The sequence below is a fragment of the Leucoraja erinacea genome, chromosome 11, assembly GCF_028641065.1.
Source record: "Leucoraja erinacea ecotype New England chromosome 11, Leri_hhj_1, whole genome shotgun sequence".
NCBI classification, from domain to species: Eukaryota; Metazoa; Chordata; class Chondrichthyes; order Rajiformes; family Rajidae; genus Leucoraja; species Leucoraja erinaceus.
In genome coordinates, this window is record NC_073387.1 from 21,306,846 (window position 1) to 21,330,218 (window position 23,373).

At 43.5% G+C, this 23,373-nt stretch overlaps 1 protein-coding gene across 2 annotated transcripts in view; it reads right to left on the reverse strand.

The window, feature by feature from the left end:
- Positions 1-15,410: 15,410 nt before the first annotated feature.
- Positions 15,411-23,373, reverse strand: part of LOC129701513 (protocadherin-10-like) — a 105,631-nt gene continuing 97,668 nt past the window's right edge. Inside the window, exon 2 of one of the 2 annotated variants that reach the window (XM_055642761.1) lies at positions 15,411-16,987. In XM_055642761.1, coding sequence (XP_055498736.1) covers positions 16,853-16,987 — 135 coding nt within the window. In that variant the 3' untranslated portion in view covers positions 15,411-16,852. The remainder of the gene's footprint in view (positions 16,988-23,373) is intronic. The other variant, XM_055642762.1, reaches the window with a different exon arrangement.

The following is a 23,373-nucleotide window of genomic DNA, read 5'->3' on the forward strand; positions in this document are numbered from 1 at the left end:
CAAACACACAACCTATACGACACCTAACCAACACCGCGGGTCCGATCCTTGTCTCTACTCGTCCAAGCCCTTCAGTCTCTTGTGAATGGACTCCCCCAGTTGGTCAGCACGGTCCCAAGTGCTACCTCAGAAGATCAACACACTCTCATGTGCTCTCCCCACTTTTATACTAAATCGGACCCTTGGCGCGAAATACATGGTGGGGCAACCCCTACAAGCCAATCATAAATAAAGGTCATGCAATACATCAATTGACAGTTCCCTAACCCTATCACAGAATATCCCATAACATTGTTTCTGCAGAAAGGTCTTAATGGAAAACAGTTCCCTTATGTAAAGACACATTTTAGCAGGTAATGTAACCAATTTGGGAAAGGCCCCTCTCCTTGACCAATTACAAACAGCAGTGCAAAGACCATGAAACATAGTTAACAATAGTATTATAACCCATCATTTCCCAGCCAATCCTGGTCATGGATTTTGCAAAATGACTCAGATATCAATTATAGGACATCTGGACATCACCCTGTACTTAACTTCCTCCCAAGCCACGGACATTCTGGAGCAATGATCCTCATGGTCTTTGCAGCTTTTGCAAAAAGATGCCAAGCAGGTTTTGCAAAGACAGAAATCCTCCATTTTGTCAGGCACTTAAATGCCCAATGTTATCAATACCTTTAGCAAATGGTATCGTGTTGACAAATCACCCAAGTCTCTGTCGTGCATCCATCGTGTGAGCATAGTTTCCCAATAAGACCACAAAGGCAAAGGTCTGGAGTGTAATTTGCCCAGGGCAGCACGTAGGCCGTGTGTCAATGGCGCTGCCATTCGAGCTTCGGATCAGTATCAATGCAGTAACGTGTATATTCGTGTATGCGCCAATATCTGAATAGATATTAATGAAGAACTCACTCCCTTCATCAATCTAAAGAAAGGCCCCGACCCAAAATGTCGTCTGCCCTCGTTCCTCCGCCTTTGCTGCTTGACCCACTGAGTTGCTCCATTGGTTTGTATTCACTCCCCGAAAGTCTGTCGGATAAGCGGCATGCGACTCGCTCGAGACATTCGTAGATTTTTCGCAGATAGTCTTCAGTTTCGGGGTTTCACGCGTTATTCAGACTATTTATCCTGAACAAAGGCCATTTCAAAACTACAATCAGTTAAGTACAGCACCGCAAACCTGCGTGGCTTGCATAACATAACCATATAATATAACCATATAACAATTACAGCACGGAAACAGGCCATCTTGACCCTTCTAGTCCGTGCCGAACACATAATCTCCCCTAGTCCCATATACCTGCGCTCAGACCATAACCCTCCATTCCCTTCCCATCCATATAACTATCCTATTTTTAAATGAGAAAAACGAACCTGCCTCCACCACCTTCACTGGAAGCTCATTCCACACAGCTACCACTCTCTGAGTAAAGAAGTTCCCCCTCATGTTACCCCTAAACTTCAGTCCCTAACATATGTCGCCAAATTTTCTCTCACCAGAAAAATACACGTTCTTTTAAAAGAACGAACTACATACTCCTGAATCGACGGGAATATTTCTGAACTGGTTACTTCGTTTTTCTCGTGGAGTGACAAACCAAGACTAAGGTACACGGCGGCCTTTGTGACACTAACCTGCGTCCGTCTGTAATCATTAAGGGGGTTGGTTTGATATCAAGCAACATTTCACTCTTTTAATGTTTTCAGACAAAGAAAATTGAAATTCATCAAACGTTAAGCCCCAGGAGTGAATTTTTTGCTTGTGTGTTTGCGTAATGAAAATCAATTGGAGCCTTATGAATACTTCGCAAACATTTGCGCTTGAAAGGTTTTTTTTCCCCCAGACAAATAGCAATAAGACAACGGCCAAATGTACAATTTTGTATTGATATATCTGTGCATCGGTCACTGACCTTCAGTAATTGAACATGAAACTACGGTTGTAAAAGTAGCAAAATGTTTTCAATATTATCTTGTGAAAACTAGAGTAAGACTTGAAAATTCGTTCGTATTATTTTGCAACTGGGCGCGTTCATGTCAAAGAAATAGTCTAAATTTGACTGCGGGTAACGGAATATGTTAAACCGATTGAAGGATAGAGCAGAGGGATTTAGCGGAGGAGGCAAGGATTCGGAAATTTGGTGCTTCGGATCTCATCCGGAACAGAGGCGACATGCACAGGAGGGACGGAATGCACTTGATATGGCCGGAGACTAACGTCTTGGCTTGCATGTTTGGAAATAATACTCAGGAGGGTTAAAACTAGATTGACTCGGGAGAGTGGGATGCTATCCCTTGTGTAGTGAGGCAGCTTGAACGTCGGACGTCAATTACAGCCTGTTCAGTAGACAGGATAGTTTTCAGTACGACAGGGGACGAGGAATGTCTGTTGAAGTAAATTGCCAATATTAGCAGGGATCACTCGCACCCCATCCATTCTCTCTTCTTCTCTCACCCGTTAATGGGTATCACAAAAGGTTGAGAGTGCATGTCACCAGGATAAAGAGCAGTATCTTTTTTTCCGATATTATCGTGTTCTTGAAGGCTCAGAAGCTCTGCATTTATCCCCAAACTTACAATCTAGCTCGTGCGCACTGGCACTTTATCTTCATTTTCTCTATGGCTGTAACACGACATTCTTCTCATGTTTTCTTTTGCCCCACCTGTTATACTCGTGTATAGTATGACATTAAGCAAAAAAACCTTTTCGCTATATTTCGCTATACTGGACGAAAAATAAACCACTCCAATATGTACCAAAATATGTTGTGTTGGTTTGTATTAAAAACTGAAAAAGTTGAAGGCATACAGTAGGTCAGGTTGTTATTGTGAAGGGGAGAATAGAGATTCCGTTTCAGTCCAATGCTGTATATGTGTTTTTATTTCAATTTCTCAGATATGTGGTATTTCCTTTTCATTGTTACTTGCTGCGACGTCACCAACCTTAAAAACGCATGACTATGTATATAGCGTGTCAAATGTATCTGTACTATTTCATCACGGTCCATCAGTCAACATGTTTCAACCACGAGCAATTAATTGCGACACCTCTCACTTGAAGGGGGGGGGGGGGGGGGGGGGGGGCATAAAAACCATGTCAATTGCACGTTAAGGCAATAGGGTCACTTCACAAGCAAGATGTATAGAATTACCTCATTAACTGTCGTGGAAAATAAATCGTCTTCATTGCACCAACAGTTGTCAGTGTCGTTCAAAATTGCGCGATCAACGTTGGACATAAAGTTGCTTTGAGATAGACACAAAATGCTGGAGTAACTCAGCGGGTCAGGCAGCATCTCAGGAAAAAATCTGCCCTCCATTTTCACCTTTTTTCGAGCGACGCTGCCTGATCTGCTGAGTTACTCCAATATTCTGTGTCTGTGTTAGGAGTAAATCAGCATTCGCAGTTGCTTTTATTTCATTTTATTTGGTGCAGAGTGAGGACGGGCCTCACGGGTACTCGCTGAAATAATATTGCAGTTTAATCACATTGATAGTTTGGAAAATCTCACTGTCCTCATCCTCGGGTAGCTGCGCAAAAACGCACAGCCAATCTTGCAAATGTTAATATTACCAACTGTGTATAAAGGCTCTGGCATGGCGGCAAAAATAATCGACCGTCAGCTTCAATGTCTGTGGTGATAGAGTCATAGAGTCATAGAGTGAGACAGTGTGGAAACAGGCCCTTCGTCCCAACCCGCCCACACCGGCCAACAATGTCTCAGCTACACTAGTCCTCCAAACCTGTCCTATCCATGCACCATCCAACTGTTTCTTAAACGCATAATCATTTCGTTTTATTCGTCAACACTGCGGTTCCCCAATCACTTTGTGTTTCTTTGGCCATAAGTCCATTTCGATCTTTTTTATTCCAATATCTGCGTTCAGTTGACTTTTCAAGGAATATCGGATATTTTGGCTTGTATTGTTTTGACTGTATTGAATCGGGGTTTAATGCATATTGATCAATGCCTTGGAGTTGCCACTTCGCTGAGTTACTTGAACATATTTCCAACCGTTGTACAGCAGAGTTGGAGTACAACAATCTTGAAAAAGTTACTCCAATCGGTCGGGAGTCGGCCTGGCTTTTCTAAGGGAAGATGACTGGTCTGATTTAATGGTGGAACAATACGAAATTGTTAAACTGTGAATGAGTTCGTGAGGACCGCGCAGAAGTAATTTCAGCGTGTACGAAATAAACAAGCAAATTAAGCAAATACTGCATTATAACTATGCACACTATAATATTGCATTTGTCACATTGTACAAATTTACACGGGGCCGGCATCTTGTGAGCAGAATATTCCCTTCCGATGGCGCATATAAATGAAGATGTATCTGTAGTTTTAGGTTTAGGTTTAGACTTACTTTTTGACACGTTTACCAAGGTACAGTTACAAGAATGCTATCCAAACAGAACAAATATGCCATGCATAAATGCAATTGGCAAACTCAAGTACAATAGATCGAGCGGAATATTATGCTCAAAGATGTGATGCGTTTTAACCGTCAGTTCGATAGACAACGTCTAATGCCCTCAGTGCGTAGAGTAGAATCAGGCAGCTTTTGGAAATACCGTTGAGAAGCCTGATACCAGGGGGACAAGCTGTTCCTGACTTGGTGGTGCGCGCTTTCAGACGTTTTACTTTCTCCCGGACGGGAGGAGGAAGAAGGAATCATTGGCGTGGGATATGTCTTTGAATTACGTGGGCTGCTTTTACGAGGCAGTGAGATGTGCAGATGCAGTTAATAGGGGCAAGGCTGGAATATGTGACGGACTGCGCTACTTCTACAATTCTCTGCAATGTATTACGCTCTTGGGCAGAGCCGCTCCCATAACAAACTGTGATGCAACACAACATTATGCTTTTAATTGTGCATCCGTAGATGTTTGTAAGTGTCACTGGAGACAAACCGAATTTCCTTAATCTTCTCAGGAATAGAGGCGTCGGTGTGGCTACTTGGCGTTGCATTACATAGAAACATAGAAACATAGAGTCATAGAAACATAGAAACGGAGAAACATAGAAACATAGAAAATAGGTGCAGGAGTAGGCCATTCGGCCCTTGGAGCCTGCACCGCCATTCAATATGATCATGGCTGATAATCCAACTCAGTATCCTGTAACTGCCTTCTCTCCATACCCCCCGATCCCTTTAGCCACAAGGGCCACATCTAACTCCCTCTTAAATATAGCCAATGAACTGGCCTCAACTACCTCCTGTGGCAGAGAGTTCCAGAGATTCACCACTCTCTGTGTGAAAAATGTTTTTCTCATCTCGGTCTTAAAGGATTTCCCCTTTATCCTTAAACTGTGACCCCTTGTCCTGGATTTCCCCAATATCGGGAACAATCTTCCTGCATCCAACCTGTCCAACCCCTTAAGCATTTTGTTAGTTTCTATAAGATCCCCCTTCAATCTTCTAAATTCTAGCGAGTACAAACCGAGTCTATCCAGTCTTTCTTCATATGAAAGTCCTGACATCCCAGGAATCAGTCTGGTGAACCTTCGCTGTACTCCCTCTATGGCAAGAATGTCTTTCCTCAGATTAGGAGACCAAACCTGTACGCAATACTCCAGGTGTGGTCTCACCAAGACCCTGTGCAACTGCAGTAGAACCTCCCTGCTCCTATACTCAAATCATTTTGCCATGAATACTAACATACCATTCGCCTTCTTCACTGCCTGCTGCACCTGCATGCCTACTTTTAATGACTGGTATGCCATGATACCCAGGTCTCGTTGCATCTCCCCTTTTCCTAATCGGCCACCATTCAGATAATAGTCTACTTTCCTGTTTTTGCCACCAAAGTGGATAACCTCAAATGTATCCACATCATACTGCATCTGCCATGCATTTGACCACTCACCCAGCCTATCCAAGTAACCTTGCAGCTTCCTAGCATCCTCCATACAGCTAACACTGCCCCCCAGCTTCGTGTTATCCGCAAACTTGGAGATGTTGCATTCAATTCCCTCGTCCAAATCATTAATATATATCGTAAATACCTGGGGTCCCAGCACTGAGCCTTGCGGTACCCCACTAGTCACCGCCTGCCATTGTGAAAAGGACCCGTTTACTCCTACTCTTTGCTTCCTGTCTGCCAGCCAATTCTCTATCCACATCAATACTGAACCCCCAATACCGTGTGCTTTAAGTTTGTATACTAATCACTTATGTGGGATCTTGTCGAAAGCCTTCTGAAAGTCCAGATACACCACATCCACTGGTTCTCCCTTATCCACTCTACTAGTTACATCCTCGAAAAATTCTATAAGATTCGTCAGACATGATTTACATTTCTTAAATCCATGCTGACTTTGTCCAATGATTTCACCACTTTCCAAATGTGCTGCTATCCCATCTTTAATAACTGAGTCTAGCAGTTTCCCCACTACCGACGTTAGACTAACTAGTCTGAAATTCCCCGTTTTCTCTCTCCCTCCCTTTTTTTTTTACAAAGTGGGGTTACATTAGCTACCCTCCAATCCTCAGGAACTACTACAGAATCTAAAGAGTTTTGAAAAATTATCACTAATGCATCCACTATTTCTGGGGCTACTTCCTTAAGTAGTCTGGGATGCATCCTACCTGGCCCCGGGGATTTATCGGCCTTTAATCCATTCAATTTACCTAACACCACTTCCCGGCTAACCTGGATTTCACTCAGTTCCTCCATCTCATTTGACCCCCGGTCCCCTGCTATTTCCGGCAGATTATTTATGTCTTCCTTAGTGAAGACAGAACCAAAGTAGTTATTCAATTGGTCTGTCATGTCCTTGTTCCCCATGATCAATTTACCTGTTTCTGACTGCAAGGGACCTACATTTGCTTTAACTAATCTTTTTCTCTTCACATACCTACAAAAGCTTTTTGCAGTCAGTGTTTATGTTTCCTGCCAGTTTCCTTTCATAATCTATTTTCCCTTTCCTAATTAAGCCATTTTCCTCGTCTGCTGGACTCTGAACTTCTCTCAGTCCTCTGGTAGGCTGTTTTTTTCTGCCAATTTGTACGCTTCATCTTTTGTTTTGATACTATCCCTGATTTCCCTTGTTATCCACGGATGCACTACCTTCCCTGATTTATTTTTTTGCCAAACTGGGATGAACAATTGTTGTAGTTCATCCATGCAGTCTTTAAATGCCTTCCATTGCATATCCACCGTCAACCCATTAAGAATTAATTGCCAGTCTATCTTGGCCAATTCACGTCTCATACCCTCAAAGTTACCTTTCTTTAAGTTCAGGACCCTTGTTTCTGAAATAACAATGTCACTCTCCATCCTAATGAAGAACTCAACCATATTATGGTCACTCTTGCCCAAGGGGCCACGCACAATAATACTGCTAACCAACCCTTCCTCGTTACTCAATACCCAATCTAGAATATCCTGCTCTCTCGTTGGTTCCTCTACATGTTGGTTTAGAAAACTATTACGCATACATTCCTAGAAATCCTCTTCCTCAGCACCCTTGCCAATTTGATTCACACGATCTATATGTAGATTGAAGTCACCCATTATAAATGTTTTACCTTTGTTGCACACATTTCTAATTTCCTGTTTGATGCCATCCCCAACTCCACTACTACTGTTAGGTGGCCTGTACACAACTCCCACTAGCCTTTTCTTTTTTTTTTTTTTTTCAAGATATAATTTTTTTTTTGTTTTGTTTATTTTATTAGAAGTTAATTCAGCATAAAACAGTACAGTGGAACCTAATTTTAGGTGCCAACTATGTAATACCGTAATCCATTCTATGTACAACCTCTAGTTTTATGTTATAAGAAGGAAGTAAGCAGGCCAAGAAAAAGAAAACAATAGAAAGAGGAAAAAGTGGAAAAATAGATGGTAGAGAGTAGAAAAACGTGAAGTGTGTATATAAAAAATATAAAAGGAAGAGAGAAAGTGGAAAGTAGAAATTGAAGAGAAGGCCCCTTAAAAGAGAATTTTTCAAATCTGTATTCGGAGATGTAGATCTATCCGCGTCATGAACTGAAATCATCAATCTTTACGGTACCGATGCATCACATGATTCCAAAAAGTCGATGAAAGGAGACCAACTCCTTAAGAATTGGTCATATTTATCTATTAGTCGGAGTCTCATTTCTTCAAGGCGTGCTATGTCCATCATATTCCTAATCCACATTTTAACAGTTGGTGTGGTTGTATTTTTCCAAAATTTAAGTATCAATTTCTTTCCAATTATTAACCCATAATTAAAATAAACATTTTGATCTTTATTTAAATTGGTATCTTCTCCTATTATTCCAAATACAATCCATTCCGTTTTGGGTTCTATTCTTGACTTGAAAAGCTTTGTAAATATATCAAATATATCACTCCAAAATTTAATCAACTTTGTACATCCTACAAATGAATGTGTTATATTAGCGTTTTGAAACAAACATTTATCACATCTGGGAGAGACGTTTGGATAAAATTTATTCAACCTCGTTTTTGAATAATATAGTCTATGTAATAATTTGAATTGAATTAAATTATGTCTTGCATTAATAGAACAGTTATGTGTATTCATCAAATACTTTTCCCATCTATCCTTCGAGACCTTTATCAATAGCTCATGTTCCCAATCTTCCCTTAATGCTTCTGTTGAGGGTGATTATCTATTTAATATATTATTATAAAAGTATGATATTATTTTTTGTGAATCAGCCTTAATATTCATTGCTTCTTCTAAAGGATCTAAAAATATAGTTTGAAATCTATGTGTATATTTCTTCGTAAAGTCACATACCTGTATATATTTAAAATATTGATTATCCTTCAATTTAAATTTTAATTTTAATTGTTGAAATGATAACAGTTTGCCCACTTCATACATATCCCCTACTTTCCTAATCCCCAGTCTATCCCATTGTTGATATGTGTTGTCGATGAGAGAAGGTTTGAATGCGGGGTTGTTCAATAGTGGGGTTAGTACTGATAAATTGTTTAATTTCAAGGATACTTTTATTTGTTTCCAAATTCTTATTATATTGTGAATAATTGGGTTCTTCTTATATATTATACTATTCAATTTTATCGGTGAGAGCAGGATCGTTCCTATATCGTGCGGATAGCACTCCTCTTTCTCCATTCTTATCCACTCCAACTGCCCACTAGCGTTTTCTGCCCCTTAGTGTTTCGCAGCTCTACCCACACCGATTCCACATCCTCCAAGCTAATGTCCTTCCTTTCTATTGCGTTAATCTGCTCTCTAACCAGCAACGCTACCCCATCTCATTTCCCTTTCTGTCTATCCCTCCTGAATATTGAATGTCCCTGGATGTTCAGCTCCTAGCCTCGGTCACCCTGGAGCCATGTCTCCGTGATCCCAACTATATCATAGTCATTAATAGCTATCTGCACATTCAACTCATCCACCTTATTACGAATGCTCCTTGCATTGAGACACAAAGCCTTCAGGCTTGTTTTTACAACAGTCTTACCCCTTATACAATTATGTACCCCTTATATAATATGTTAATTTAACGGTTCAGCATATGCCCCTTTCTTCTGGCAGGTGCAGCGTTTAAACACTTTATAGGAAGAGCCACAATGTACATCGTTAACATCAACTTCTCTAAAGAGATCTCATGAGGTCTTACGCTAATGTTTATGATTTGCCCTTCAACAAAAATTAAAGGAAGAGCCAACCTCGACGACGGGCATAATTCTGCAAGGAGACACAAAGGTGAGTTTTCTTGTGCCAAATATCGGTGATTGGATCCTTTAATCCGTTGGGCACAAACTAGCCATGCCCTCAGTGCTCGATGTAAAACCTCCCAAGTCTCAAGGCATCTTGTTACCCAAACAATGTAACCATTAATTTGCTCCCCTATCTTTAAAGTGCATGTTCCAAATCTTCCACTCAATACAATCTCGGTGAACTACGGTTTGAAGTAGATTTCGCTCGTTTTAATAACCTCTAACTTTTACCTTTCTGCAGTGCCCTTAAATTAGTAAATGTGCCATATACATTAAATTGATTTCTGCGAAATAGCTTTCTTACATTCCCTCTAAGTAAGGTCAATACATCGTATTTTCAACATAGATCCCATCTCGGGAAATTTACGCTTTCATGTTTGAGCTGTTGAAGACTAGAGGACAGTCCTTCAGCGGAGACGGTACTCTTCCTTTCTTAGTCACTCAAAACAATCTGCTCAGCTTTGCGCAAAAGCGTGGCAGCGAGACCCACAGACCAATAATAACAATATCTCTGCAAAACGACATTTCAATGTCGCCATGCCTAGAGAGGCAACAGCAAAGCAATAGGCGACTCCTATATGGGTCAGGTACAATATATTCTGAGATATACTTTGGACTGTAACATAACGATTAAACCGGAAATTCAATAATTATCTCTAGGATAATTTGGGTTACCAAAAATGCATGTGGCATTTCGGGATAATGCTCTCAGTGCTGCAATTACATTGTATAACTTCATAATGTTTAGATTTTATGCATGAATACATGGCAATTGTCTACAGATAACTAGAAATCTACGATTAAAGCATTTGACGGCTCGATACTTAATCCAGTCCACTAATGCGATCCACGATTCAACCAACAATTTGAATCTTTCTATAGTATGAATGCCAGACAGTAACCGGAGGCCTTGTGTAACCTGCGTATTATCTCCCCCTTCCTTATATTAATCACCATGGCCTATCATATGGTATTTGATCGTATCGAGTATTTATTTAGACTTCTTGCATTACGCCTGCATCTCAACATACTCGGAACTTCATTTTCACTGACTGTGTCCTTATCATTATGGCAATTTATACAATAGACGTAGTTCAATTGTGCGCACAAGTATTTAACTGATCAATCAAACAGAACAGATGGCTATATTCTGTTGATAACCACGGCCACGGAAATAATGACAAATGGCTGAGGTTGGACTTGCGAAACCCTCTCATTACGTGACTGCGATAAGAAAACACGGGAAGTGGTTTGTGCCCGGCGACACGGTTGCGCAGTGGTAGAGTTGCTGCCTCATTACAGCGCCAGGGACCCAACTTCGATCCTGACTACGGGTGCTGCCTGTACGGAGTTGTGACAGCTTGGGTTTTCTCCAGGATCTCCGGTTTCTTGCCACATTTCATAGATGTGCAGGTTTGTAGGTTAATTGGCCTGGGACAATTTTAAATTATCTCCCCATCCCCCTACTCGACAGTGTTGATTTTTTGTGTGCGGGTATTGCTGGTCGGCGCGGACCCGGTGGGGCGAAGGGTATTGTTTCCCCTATCTGACAAGCTTTCGGCTCTTTTTCCAAAATGTGTAGGCATATTCCATCGTCGACCTCAAACGGTTGCTGGTTTCGATCTGAAAGGAAAATACTTTATAAGGCATTTGATGGGGAAGAAGCGTCGCCTATTCCTTCTCTCCAGAGATGCTGCCTCATCCGCTGAGTTACTGCAGCATTTTGTATCTACGTTCGATTTAAACCAGCAACTGCAGTTCTTTCTTACACACGCTGTTAAATATACACAGAAGGATGACCTTTCTCCGAACTATAAATACTCGTTAATACAATGGTCCCGAGAGATAACAATCAATATTAAAACAAAGACCCTGGTCCGGGATCTGACATTTGTGAAAGCTTGTTGAAATTCTAAAATATGTTGGGAAGGCCTTCCGCCTAAATACGCAGATATACCAATCATTTAGAATTTGGAACTGTTTTAGATGATGAAGAATTATACAGTCATATTCCACCGAAGCAAAACTCTGGACCAATTTATAAGAATCCAGCACACTTTGATCCCTTCCTCTGGCCTTACACCTAAATCATCCTCTTCTCCCCTATATGACATGCTTTCGGCTCCTTTTCATCTCTCGCCTTTGCCACTTATTTCACTCCTCTGCCCGCACTCTCACCTGTATCGACCGATAACTCGCGAGGCTTTGCTGAGCCCCCACCTCTCGTTTGCAGATTTCTCGACACTTCTCCCTATGACGACGATGTGTTTGAATAGGGGCCCCGAGCAGATGCTGCTTGACCCGCTCAGTTCATCTCGCACTTTCAGTCTTGCTGAAGACTCCTGTTCCTTTCACTCCATTAATTCCATTGATTCCCCCGCCATTCCCATCAATTATTACACCATATCCGCTCCAAAATCTACACGATTGTAGACGATTGCATTGGTGCCACCTCCTGCACCCACACACAACTCACTGACTGCATCTACTTCACTACTAAATTCCATCCGGAACTCCAATACACCCGGACCATTTCCGACACATCCCTACCATTTGTTTGACCACACTATATCCATCGCAGGTGATAGACATCTGACCGGCATCCACTATTAACCCACTGACTCCCATGGCTATATAGATTACTCTTCTTCCCACCCTGCTTCCTGTAAGGACTTCATCCTCTACTCCCAATTCCTCCGTCTGCGCCGCATCTGCTCCCAGGATGAGGCGTTCCGCACCCAGGGCATCGGAATTTCCTCATTCTTCAGGGAACGGGGGTTCTCCTCCCCTACTATAGATGAGGCTCCCACCAGGGTCTCTTCAATACCCCACAACACTGCTGTCTCTCTCCCCATCCCCCCACTCGTAACAATGGCAGAGTTCCCCTAGTCCTCACCTTTCACCCCACTAGCCGTCACTTACAACAAATAGTCCTCCATCATTTTCGCCACTTCCAACGTGACCCCACCACTCGCCACATTTTCCCATCTCCCCCCTCTGTCTGCTATCCACAAAGACCGCTCCCTCTGTAACTCCATGGTCAATTCTTTTCTTCCCTTCCCTCCCGCACCACCCCCTCCCCGGGCACTTTCCCTTGCAACCGCAAGAAATGCTACACTTGACGGATTTCATCCCCCACTCGACTCCATTCAAGGACCCAAGCTGTTGTTACAGGTGCGACAGAGGTTCACCTGCAACTCCTCCAACCTCATCTTATGCATCCGCTGCTCAAGATGTCAGCTGGTCGACATCGGTGAGACCAAGCGTAGGACACCTCCGCTCGGTCCGCATTAATCAACCTGATCTGCCTGTGGCTCAGCACTTCAACTCCCCCTCCTATTCCGAATCCGACCTTTCTGTCCTGGGCCTCCTCCATGACCAGAATGAGCACCAACGGAAATTGGAGGAGCAGCACCTGATATTCTGCTTGGGCAGTTTGCACCCTAGCGACATGAACATTTCCGGTAGCCCTTGCCGTCTCCTCCTCTTCTCAGCTCTCCCTCAGCCCTCTGGCTCCTCCTCTTCCTTTCTCCTATCTTCTCCCCGTCCACCCAGAATCTACACCTCATCCAAACATCAAGGATAATTTCGAGGAGACATTAAATTTGTCACATTCTATTGGATGTGGAAAAGGACCTACAATCCCTGTATCCACAGCTCAGGAAGTCAGGTTTGAAGATAGGAGCTGTGAGACCGTAATCTGACCAGCTACCATGTTCCGCCGTCCGAATAGAAACATAGAAACATCGAAAATAGGTGCAGGAGTAGGCCATTCGGCCCTTCGAGCCTGCACCGCCATTCAATATGACAATGGCTGATCATCCAACTCAGTATCCTGTACCTGCCTTCTCTCAATACACCCTGATCCCTTTGGCCACCAGGGCCACATCCAACTCCCTCTTAAATATAGCCAATGAACTGGCCTCAACTACATTCTGTGGCAGATAATTCCAGAGATTCACCTGTGCGAAAAATGCTTTTCTCATCTCGGTCCTAAAAGATTTCCCCCTTATTCTTAAACTGTGACCCCTTGTTCTGGACTTCCCCAACATCGGGAACAATCTTCCTGCATCTAGCCTGTCCAACCCCTTAAGAATTGTGTAAGTTTCTATAAGATCCCCCCTCAACCTTCTAAATTCTAGCGAGTACAAGCCGAGTCTATCCAGTCTTTCTTCATATGAAAGTCCTGACATCCCAGGAATCTGTCTGGTGAACCTTCTCTGTACTCTCTCTATGGCAAGAATGTCTTTCCTCAGATTAGGGGACCAAAACTGTACGCAATACTCCAGGTGTGGTCTCTCCAAGACCCCGTACAACTGCAGTAGAACCTCCCTGCTCCTATACTGAAATCCTTTTGCTATGAATGCTAACATACCATTCGCTTTCTTCACTGCCTGCTGCACCTGCATGCCTACTTTCAATGATTGGTGTACCATGACACCCAGGTCTCGTTGCACCTCCCCTTTTCCTAATCGGCCACCATTCAGATAATAGTCTACTTTCCTGTTTTTGCCACCAAAGTGGATAACCTCACATTTATCCACATTATACTGCATCTGCCATGCATTTGCCCACTCACCCAGTCTATCCAAGTCACCTTGCAGCCTCCTAGCATCCTCCTCACAGCTAACACTGCCCCCAGCTTCGTGTCATCTGCAAACTTGGAGATATTGCATTCAATTCCCTCGTCCAAATCATTTATATATATTGTAAATAGCTGGGGTCCCAGCACTGAGCCTTGCGGTACCCCACTAGTCACTGCTTGCCATTGTGAAAAGGACCCGTTTACTCCTACTCTTGGCTTCCTGTCTGCCAGCTAGTTCTGTATCCACATCAATACTGAACCCCCAATACCATGTGCTTTAAGTTTGGAGAATCGCACAGCTCGCATCGAGAAGCGGTAGGACACGGGATTCTAACTGCAACGGACCCGATGCCAATTACGATTGCTTCTGATTACTTTAGGGAGATAATTAGTGCAAATGGGGAATTTTAACAGTAAATCCGCTAAATGTTGCCGTAAAGCAGGTGGACATTCTTTGTTGGTGATTATCTTTACCATGCAGTTCGTGTTTATCTTTTATGTGTTATTTATCTGTTAATCTAAATGCGATAATTTGCTTTACCAAGAGTCACTAGTTAAACGTCATACGTGGACATGAAGGCAACCTGCCCGGAACTAAATTAGCATCTTAAAGGAGAAGATTGAGTGGCGAATTGCATATAAATCAAATGAGCAAGACAATTAACCAATAGTGAGTACCCAGCCATAAAACTTCCAACAGACAGGTAATCCAATAGTAATCTTCGCATCCAGCAGATTTGTATTAGAACTACTAAGTTAATTATTGGCACCAGACACGTTGAACTCCTATCACTGATTTCTGTATGAAATTGGGACCACGAATACTGTGCCTTATTCATCATGTCATTTAAAAATAGCGATTTTTACATTTTTTATTAGTGGATCATTATAATTCGCTAATAATTTAATATTTTCATCTGACAATTTCTTATCAATTTTATTATATTGTCCTGTTTCGTATTACGCTGTGATATCTATATAACCCATTACACGATGTGCGGCAAGGAACTGCAGGAACTAGTTTACACTGAAGATGGACACAACATGCCGGAGTAACTCAGCTGGAAAGGCAGCGTCTCTGGATAGAAGGAATGGGTGGCGTTTCGGGTTGAGATCCTTCTTCTATGATGTTGTGTCTTCGTTCTTTACATCACAATAAACATAGGGCAACGTGACTAATGGCTAAAAGACAAGAATTAAAGTTAATTCAAACTGGTGATGGCGCAAGGAACCACTCTGGAACATGTCAACTGTAAGCCTATTTGGGATGTAGTAATGTGCGTAGTTTACCACTCAGAAGACAATTACGTTTACATCTAGCTCCTTGCGAAATATTTAGCCACATACCAAATTAACCGCACAACCTCGCAGCTTTATTTTACGAAAAGAATGAGATCATAGGCTGAGAGTGCTGTTGTGACCTTGGCCTATCATGTTCACGGCAGAATGAACGGCCAATCGTGTCAAATATGAATCGTCATATTCTACATATCAAAATATAGCAGAATTTGAATTACCAGTCATTTTGTTATTTAAAGTTAATTCGATTTCAGACTCTTGAAATAAATGCATCGTTAGTTACATTTATTCTCGTCACGTGTGGTTCGGAATTGAAGTTAACATTTATTTGGTATCTTTGGCCTGCACTGGTTTGATTCGTTCTCATGAGAACACGATAAAGCAGGATTCGACCAGTTATTTTTATTTAGGTTAATTAATTTTGGGAACAACAAGACATTCTTCAGAACACTAAGAGCGGTACTTTTCGCTACAAGGGACTCCTAAACATTTTCGTGATATTGAGAAATATTACATAACACGTGAAGATTTACGGACACAACAACACATTGGAAATGCTAAAGAAGTAAGCGAGAATCGAATTTCAATGCAGAAGCAGGTCAATGCCATCAACTGTAGTCTCTAACACGGTGAAAAATAATCATTTCTGCAGTCCTTCATGTCTTCGCTTGCAATTTTAATCGCATTCTAAAATGATGTCTGTTGTGATATTCTGTGAATCGTTCAATGGTTCCTGTCCTGTCATTGTCTTAATTAAGCTTTATTCAACCAATCCACTTCTTGATTGTTGCGAAGTGAACGGGAATGTGAAGACTCCACCAGGAATATAGCTTCCATTTCTCTAAATGCAAATTCGTTCTTTGATCATTGGAATTGTATTGGCTATCGATGGACCAGCAACAATTTCTCTCGAAGTCCTTCCAATGTCCGAAAAGACATATTACAACAGCATACGGTCGTGAAGAGTATTTGCTGATGGCAAGTCTACCATTTCAAACACGTAATCGCAGAATAGGTTCTGTTTTGGAGACGTATGTTGCGATAAATGCCCATGAGACGATGTGTGGTCAGCAGAATACTGCCGCAAATCGATTTGGCTCATTACGAAGACTTGCAGTTACAACCGTATTAGACATGAAGCGTAATCATGCACACTGAGATGGCCACTTGAGTAAATATAACGGAGAACAGGCAACATCTATGCAAACTGCTCGCCGCAATTAAGAGACAAAGTCATTTCCATCTAGTCGTGCATTCTATAAGGCGTGGGAATGTATTTCCATAAACCTTCTGTGATCCGGTTCCACTTCATTTTCACCCAAATTATACTGTCCAGAAGGGTACATTTCCATGGAAGATTGCTCCATATCCCACTGACGGTTACTGCAGATCTGAAATCGAAAGAGAAACCAGGTTTCAGAAATATATATTGTCAAGCTCTCTTATTTCGATAACGATGTGTATTACCGCGGAAACCTCAAAACCTTTTACGTCACGGTGATACAGTGATTACGTTCGCATTACGTTCCCAGACCTCTCAACTAACAATCCCACCTTGGCAATAATGTAATTTAATTCAATTCCTAATGTGATCACAAAAAAATAACGTTAGCAATTTTGTTTTGTTTAGAGATAGAGCGCGGAAACAGGCCCTTCGGCCCACCGCGCCCGCACCGACCAGCGACAAGCCTACACACACTAGGGACAATTTACACTTATACCAAGTATACAAACCCAAACCAATTAACCGACAAACCTGTACGTCTTTGGAGTGTGTGAGGAAACCGAAGATCACGGAGAAATCACACAAACTACAAACTCCCAACTCCGTACATACAGCACCTGTAGTCGGGATCGAACGCTGGTTTCCGGCGTTGCAAGGCAGCAATTTTACCGCTGCGCCACCGTGCCACCCAGCAATGATAATCCACTAAAAGGTCTTAATGAGATTGTGGCGGAAAGAGCAAAGGTTGCCCATTATATGGCAATGCTGTTGATTCTAAAATGCACATTGAAGTGGTCCACGAAATTGTGAAATACTACGTTATCATTCCAAAACCTCCCACGATAATCCGGAAATGGCTCTCTAATTTGGGAACTGTGCCTGGCAGATTAGTTCACCAACAGTCTGACAGCCATTCCTGCATTGTCAGCGCACAGTGTCTGTGTTATGCACCGTCGACAGAATGCACATTGCAACTCACCTCGGCTACTCCAACACTGCTTTTAAAACTCGTGAACTATGAAGGAGAACAAGCGACGAATACGCATAGAAAGGCCAGTACCCATTTATCCCTTGAAGCTGCATATTATCCTGACTTCGAAACATAATACAATCCATTCAATCTTCCTGCGTCCAAACCCTGCAACTCCTTATCAACAGCATAAAGGAGAACTATCTCCAGAATAACTGCAGCAATTCAAGCATCATACTCACAACTGCCTTTGCAAAGGCAATTAGTTGTCAGAGACAGTTGACAATAAATGGATTAGAAATAGTGGCACAAATAAGCAATGGTAGACATCCAACTAAAACATTTTAAAATGTGTTAGAAAAAACAATTCTTTTCGTAATATGTCGCAATTTACATTAGCATACTAGTCCATGGGATTATAAATTTATATAGTCTTAACTATTGTCTATTTACCTGAAACATGTTTAGGCTGCTTGAAATCAGCTTGTCGCCGAGTGCGTCCATTCAGCGCAAGAAATATGTTTGTGACTGTAATTGGGTATTATCGAATTCAACGTGGTGACTATTTGTACATCCACTTGGTGATGACACCGCTGCGTAATTTCTACGGTCATGTATATTTTATGTCTATGCGTAATTTTCTGATGTTTCACAAAAAAACTATGCAGTGTTCATTAGAGATAGAAGTGTATAACGAATACAATACATATATGTGGTGATAATACCACTCAGGCACCAGTGCAGGAAATATTTAGTAACTCATAACCGATTTTGTTTTCTAAATAGACTTTATTCAGATACATGAACCGTGCAAAAGACTCATCCGACAAATTACGGAGGCAATATAAAATATTCAATACAGTCTACATACATTGCTCAAATTTCACAAATGTATCCCCCACGCTTGACACTCATGTGGCCCACTGGCTTGGAATCCCTTCCCTTATTTTGAGGGCGTCTCCCCCACACCCTGCCCCCCATGTCCTGCAGCGGAAGGAACCTAGACTGCGGTCCTCCCGCACCGTGCCTTGGCGGCTGCACCGAGCTTCAGTGCGTCCCTCAGCACGTACTCCTGCATCTGCAGCGCGCCAGTCGGCAACATTCCCCGACGGACATCTCGCTCCGCTGGGTGGTGAACAACGCTCGGGCAGACCAAAGAGCGTCTTTCACCGAGTTGATGACCTTCCAGCAGCACTCGATGTCAGTCCCTGAATGCGTCCCTGGAAACAGTGCGCATATCACAGAGTCCTCTGTGACGGAGATGTTCGGAATAAACTGTAACGGGGACCCTTGCAGACCTCTCCAGGTCTCTGCAATCCACACTCTGCAAAGAGGTGGGCAACCATCTCCTCTCCATAACAGCCGTCCCGAGGGCAGCGTGCGCTGGTAGTGAGGTTCCAACGGTGCAGGAAGGATCTAACTGGAAGGGCTCCCCAGCCAAGCCAGGTCTTGTAGGTTGTTGGTGAGTTCTGGTGATGAGGCATGTTGCCAGACAAGCTGGGCAGTCTGCTCTGGGAACCAGGCCACAGGATCCATGGAGTCATTTCCCTGCAGTGCCTGCAGGACGTTGGTGCACGATGGACTTATGGTTAAAGGTGTTGGTCAGGAAGAACCTTTCCACAAACGACAGATGGTGCGGCAATGTCCAACTGACTGGCATATTGCGTGGCATCTGCGCCAGGCCCATTCTTCGCAACACCGGGGAAAGGTAGAACCTCAGCAGGCGGTGACACTTGGTGCCCACGTGCCTTGGCTCCACACTCCGCCTGATGCAGCCACACACGAAAGGTGAGGGCGACATTGGGCAGGCATTTACCCACGTTGTCTGCTGACTTGTGTATCGTGGTTCATCGCACCTGGTCCATCCTCGACCACAGATGAACTGGACGAAGGCACGGGTAATCCCTGTGGCGTAGGAGGGACAGGCCACACTTGCGCCAAGTACAGCAGCCTCGAGAGCACCTCACACCTGATGACCACATTGTTCCCAGTTATGGAGTGGGAGCGTTGCTTCCACAGCTCCAGTTTCTTCCCAACATTGGCTATCCGATCATCAGCATATCCGTCTGCAAGGATGTTACCGAGCCATCCTCCTCCCTAAAGCTGTTCATCGCAGAACTCCCCCTGTGAGCCTTATGGAAGAAGAAGCGTGAGCACGTCTCATCCTGCTCCGTGTGGCGGACCCTGGATCGGAAGATGATTTTAGAGGATTCAGAGGTAAAGTCGATCATGCTGGCCCTTCAACTCTCTAAGTTCCTCCCTCACATCCACCCCTCTCGACTGTAGAAGGAGTAGTTGCTGCAAATCTGTCTGGAGTTGACACAATTCCCTCTGACTCTGTCTTGCTTTCTGAACCCCTTTAAATATGAAGAACCTCTTAATGTTCTCCTTGGTTGCTTCCCACCAGTGTGTCGGGGAGTCAAAGAGGGGCTTCACCGTTCTCCAACATGCGTAGTCCCTCTTTATTTCCTCAATGGTCTCTGGGGTCAACAGCTTCACATTTAACTTCCACGTCCCTCTGCCATCCTTCTGGTCCCCCTGTAGGTGACAGGAAGCCTGAAGGAGGCAGTGGTCAGAGAAGAAGACGTGAGGTCAGTGTGTCTCACTGTGACGGCCTACGATGTGAAGAGGAAGTCTATCCGAGACCGGACTGAACCATGTGATCTCGAAAATGTGAACCGTGACTGGGATCCGCCTGCAGGGTTGCTGAAGGTGTCGCGCAGCTTTGCGTCTTTTACCGTCTCCACCAGAAGATTTGAGGTGCTGTCCAGTCAGCTGTCGGCACTTCTGGATCGTCCAGACGCATCAATAATGCAGTTGAAGTCACCAGCCAGAACGAGTTGCCGGGAGGTGGCCAGCAGCGGTGGGAGCTGCTGAAGAACTGCCAGCCGCTCGCTCCGCACCGGTGAGGCGTACACATTAACCGGCCGGAGCAGAGAGACACGGTACATAACATTCACGAGGAGACGCCCCCCAACCACCTCCATGACCTCAGTGATGGCGAAGCTCCCTTCCCGCAGCAAGATTCCCAGACCGGAAGCGCGACAATCATTGCCCCCCCGACCACACCGATAGTCCATGGGGCCACCATCGCGACCACATCCGATAGAAGCAGAGGTGTGGCAGCCCGCACTTCTGCATAAAAGTCACGTCCACCTTAACCTTGGCCAGGCACTGCAAGGCGATCACACCTCACACTGTGCACATCTAATGATGCCTCCATTGTCCTTTAGAGTCACTGACCGTCATCTTGTCCCCTCATGCCCACCGCTTTGGTGAATTGCAGCACCTTTCCGAGGCTCAGGATGCCAGCATCCTCAAGGAGGGGGGTCTGTCTTCACCTAAGTTGTCGTAGGGAGGACCCTCCTTGTTCCACCCCATTCTGGGCGCACCGCCCCCATCCGTCTCCTGTAGCTGGGGTACGGTGGCTGATTCAGTGCTACCAGTCTCCCAGACCTGGGGCCATTGGCCGCTGCACTATTACCAGTCTCCCGGAGCTGGGGTCCATCGGCCGCTGCACTGCTCCCGGTCTTCTGGAGCTGGGGGACAATAGGCATGACCTTTCTCTTTTCCCTCGCCCATTTTCTTCCTCTACCTCCGTCGTCGGGTTCTCGATGTCACCTCATCCTTCGACGAGGAGAGGTTGTTGCCGTCTGTCTGGGGAATAACTCTTTTCTTGGACTTACCATCTTTTGGCTCTTTAGGCAGAACCCTCCGGTGTTTCTTCCTGTTCAACAACTGCCATTAATCATGCTGTTCCCCTTCTTCCATCGATGGGGGTGAAGTGCGGCTGCACTTTCAGCAGCGACAGCGGAGCTTCATTACCCTTCTCCCGGAAGTCTTCCATCAGCTTCTGCCATCCCGTCGGATACATGAAGGTAACATCAAATTATCCATTACCCAGGAAGTCCTGGAGGCAGTAGAGACTAGAGGTCCAGTGAGAAGTGAGTCCCCTTGCTAAGGTCCTTCACACTGACTCGCAGGATATTGCGGATACCCTGTCCTCCCGCTCCAGTTGCTGCTGCCATTGTGACTGGAAAGGTGTTAGGTTGATCATTTATTGTACATGAATACGGGTTTTGTAGCTGAAATTCAGATAACCTTTTAGCTAGTGCAGGTGCATTCATCGGTTCCACTTTGTAGACAGCATAAGGTACTTTTTCAAACAACAATAAATTAATCAGGCACGATTTCTCGTTCACAATCCAAGTTGGATGTGTCTGGTAACATAATTTTATTTTACAAGTTCTTTGTTATTAACAGCTTCTAATATGTTCACATGGTAGGTTTAAAGATAACTACTTTATGTGTGCTTGCCTTTTTTCAATAAAGGAGTAATGTTTGATATGTCTTCATCTAATAATATTTGAAGAAACTTCGAAACTAAAACCAGCAAATGAGCTCTTACTAATCCCTTCTTTGAAATCCTCAGTAAACAGCCCACGAGGACTATGAGCGGCAACATTTATTTTAATTCCCAACTTACTTCTGGGAGAAAGTTCTCTACGCTACTTTGTCACTTCCAGTGACAGCTTTGTAGAACTTTTTGGTGCAATATATTGAGTTCAATGGATTAATGCAAACTACTAATATGTATCTATTTGTCTATTTTCCTATTATTAAATCTCCAGATACATGTTTTATCAGATCCGTGCTCATTTTCAAATATTCATAACAAATTTTACTAGCTTTGTCCTATCTTGTTACCTACTCCGTATGTTCTTTATTAACCTATTGCCATATTGTGAAAGATTATAAAATACTGATGGTCCGGTTTCTTTATGATATGTATGTCCCTGCCCCCCCCCCCCCCCCTAAATTGGATAATAAATTGGATAATACATATTTTTGTTTTAGTTAACGTGGATGGTGTGTCTAGCCATACATAATCATGTTAACCATATAACCATATAACAATTACAGCACGAAAACAGGCCATCTCGGCCCTACGTCCGTGCCGATCAACTTTTTTGCCCCTTAGTCCCACCTGCCTGCACTCATACCATAACCCTCCATTCCCTTCTCATCCATATGCCTATCCAATTTATTTTTAAATGATACCAATGAACCTGCCTCCACCACTTCCACTGGAAGTTCATTCCACACCGCTACCACTCTCTGAGTAAAGAAGTTCCCCCTCATATTACCCCTAAACTTCTGTTCCTTAATTCTGAAGTCATGTCCTCTTGTTTGAATCTTCCCTATTCTCAAAGGGAAAAGCTTGTCCACATCAACTCTGTCTATCCCTCTCATCATTTTAAAGACCTCTATCAAGTCCCCCCTTAACCTTCTGCGCTCCAGAGAATAAAGACCTAACTTATTCAACCTATCTCTGTAACTTAGTTGTTGAAACTCAGGCAACATTCTAGTAAATCTCCTCTGTACTCTCTCTATTTTGTTGACATCCTTCCTATAATTGGGCGACCAAAATTGTACACCATACTCCAGATTTGGTCTCACCAATGCCTTGTACAATTTTAACATTACATCCCAGCTTCTATACTCAATGCTCTGATTTATAAAGGCTAGCATACCAAAAGCTTTCTTTACCACCCTATCTATATAAGATTCCACCTTCAAGG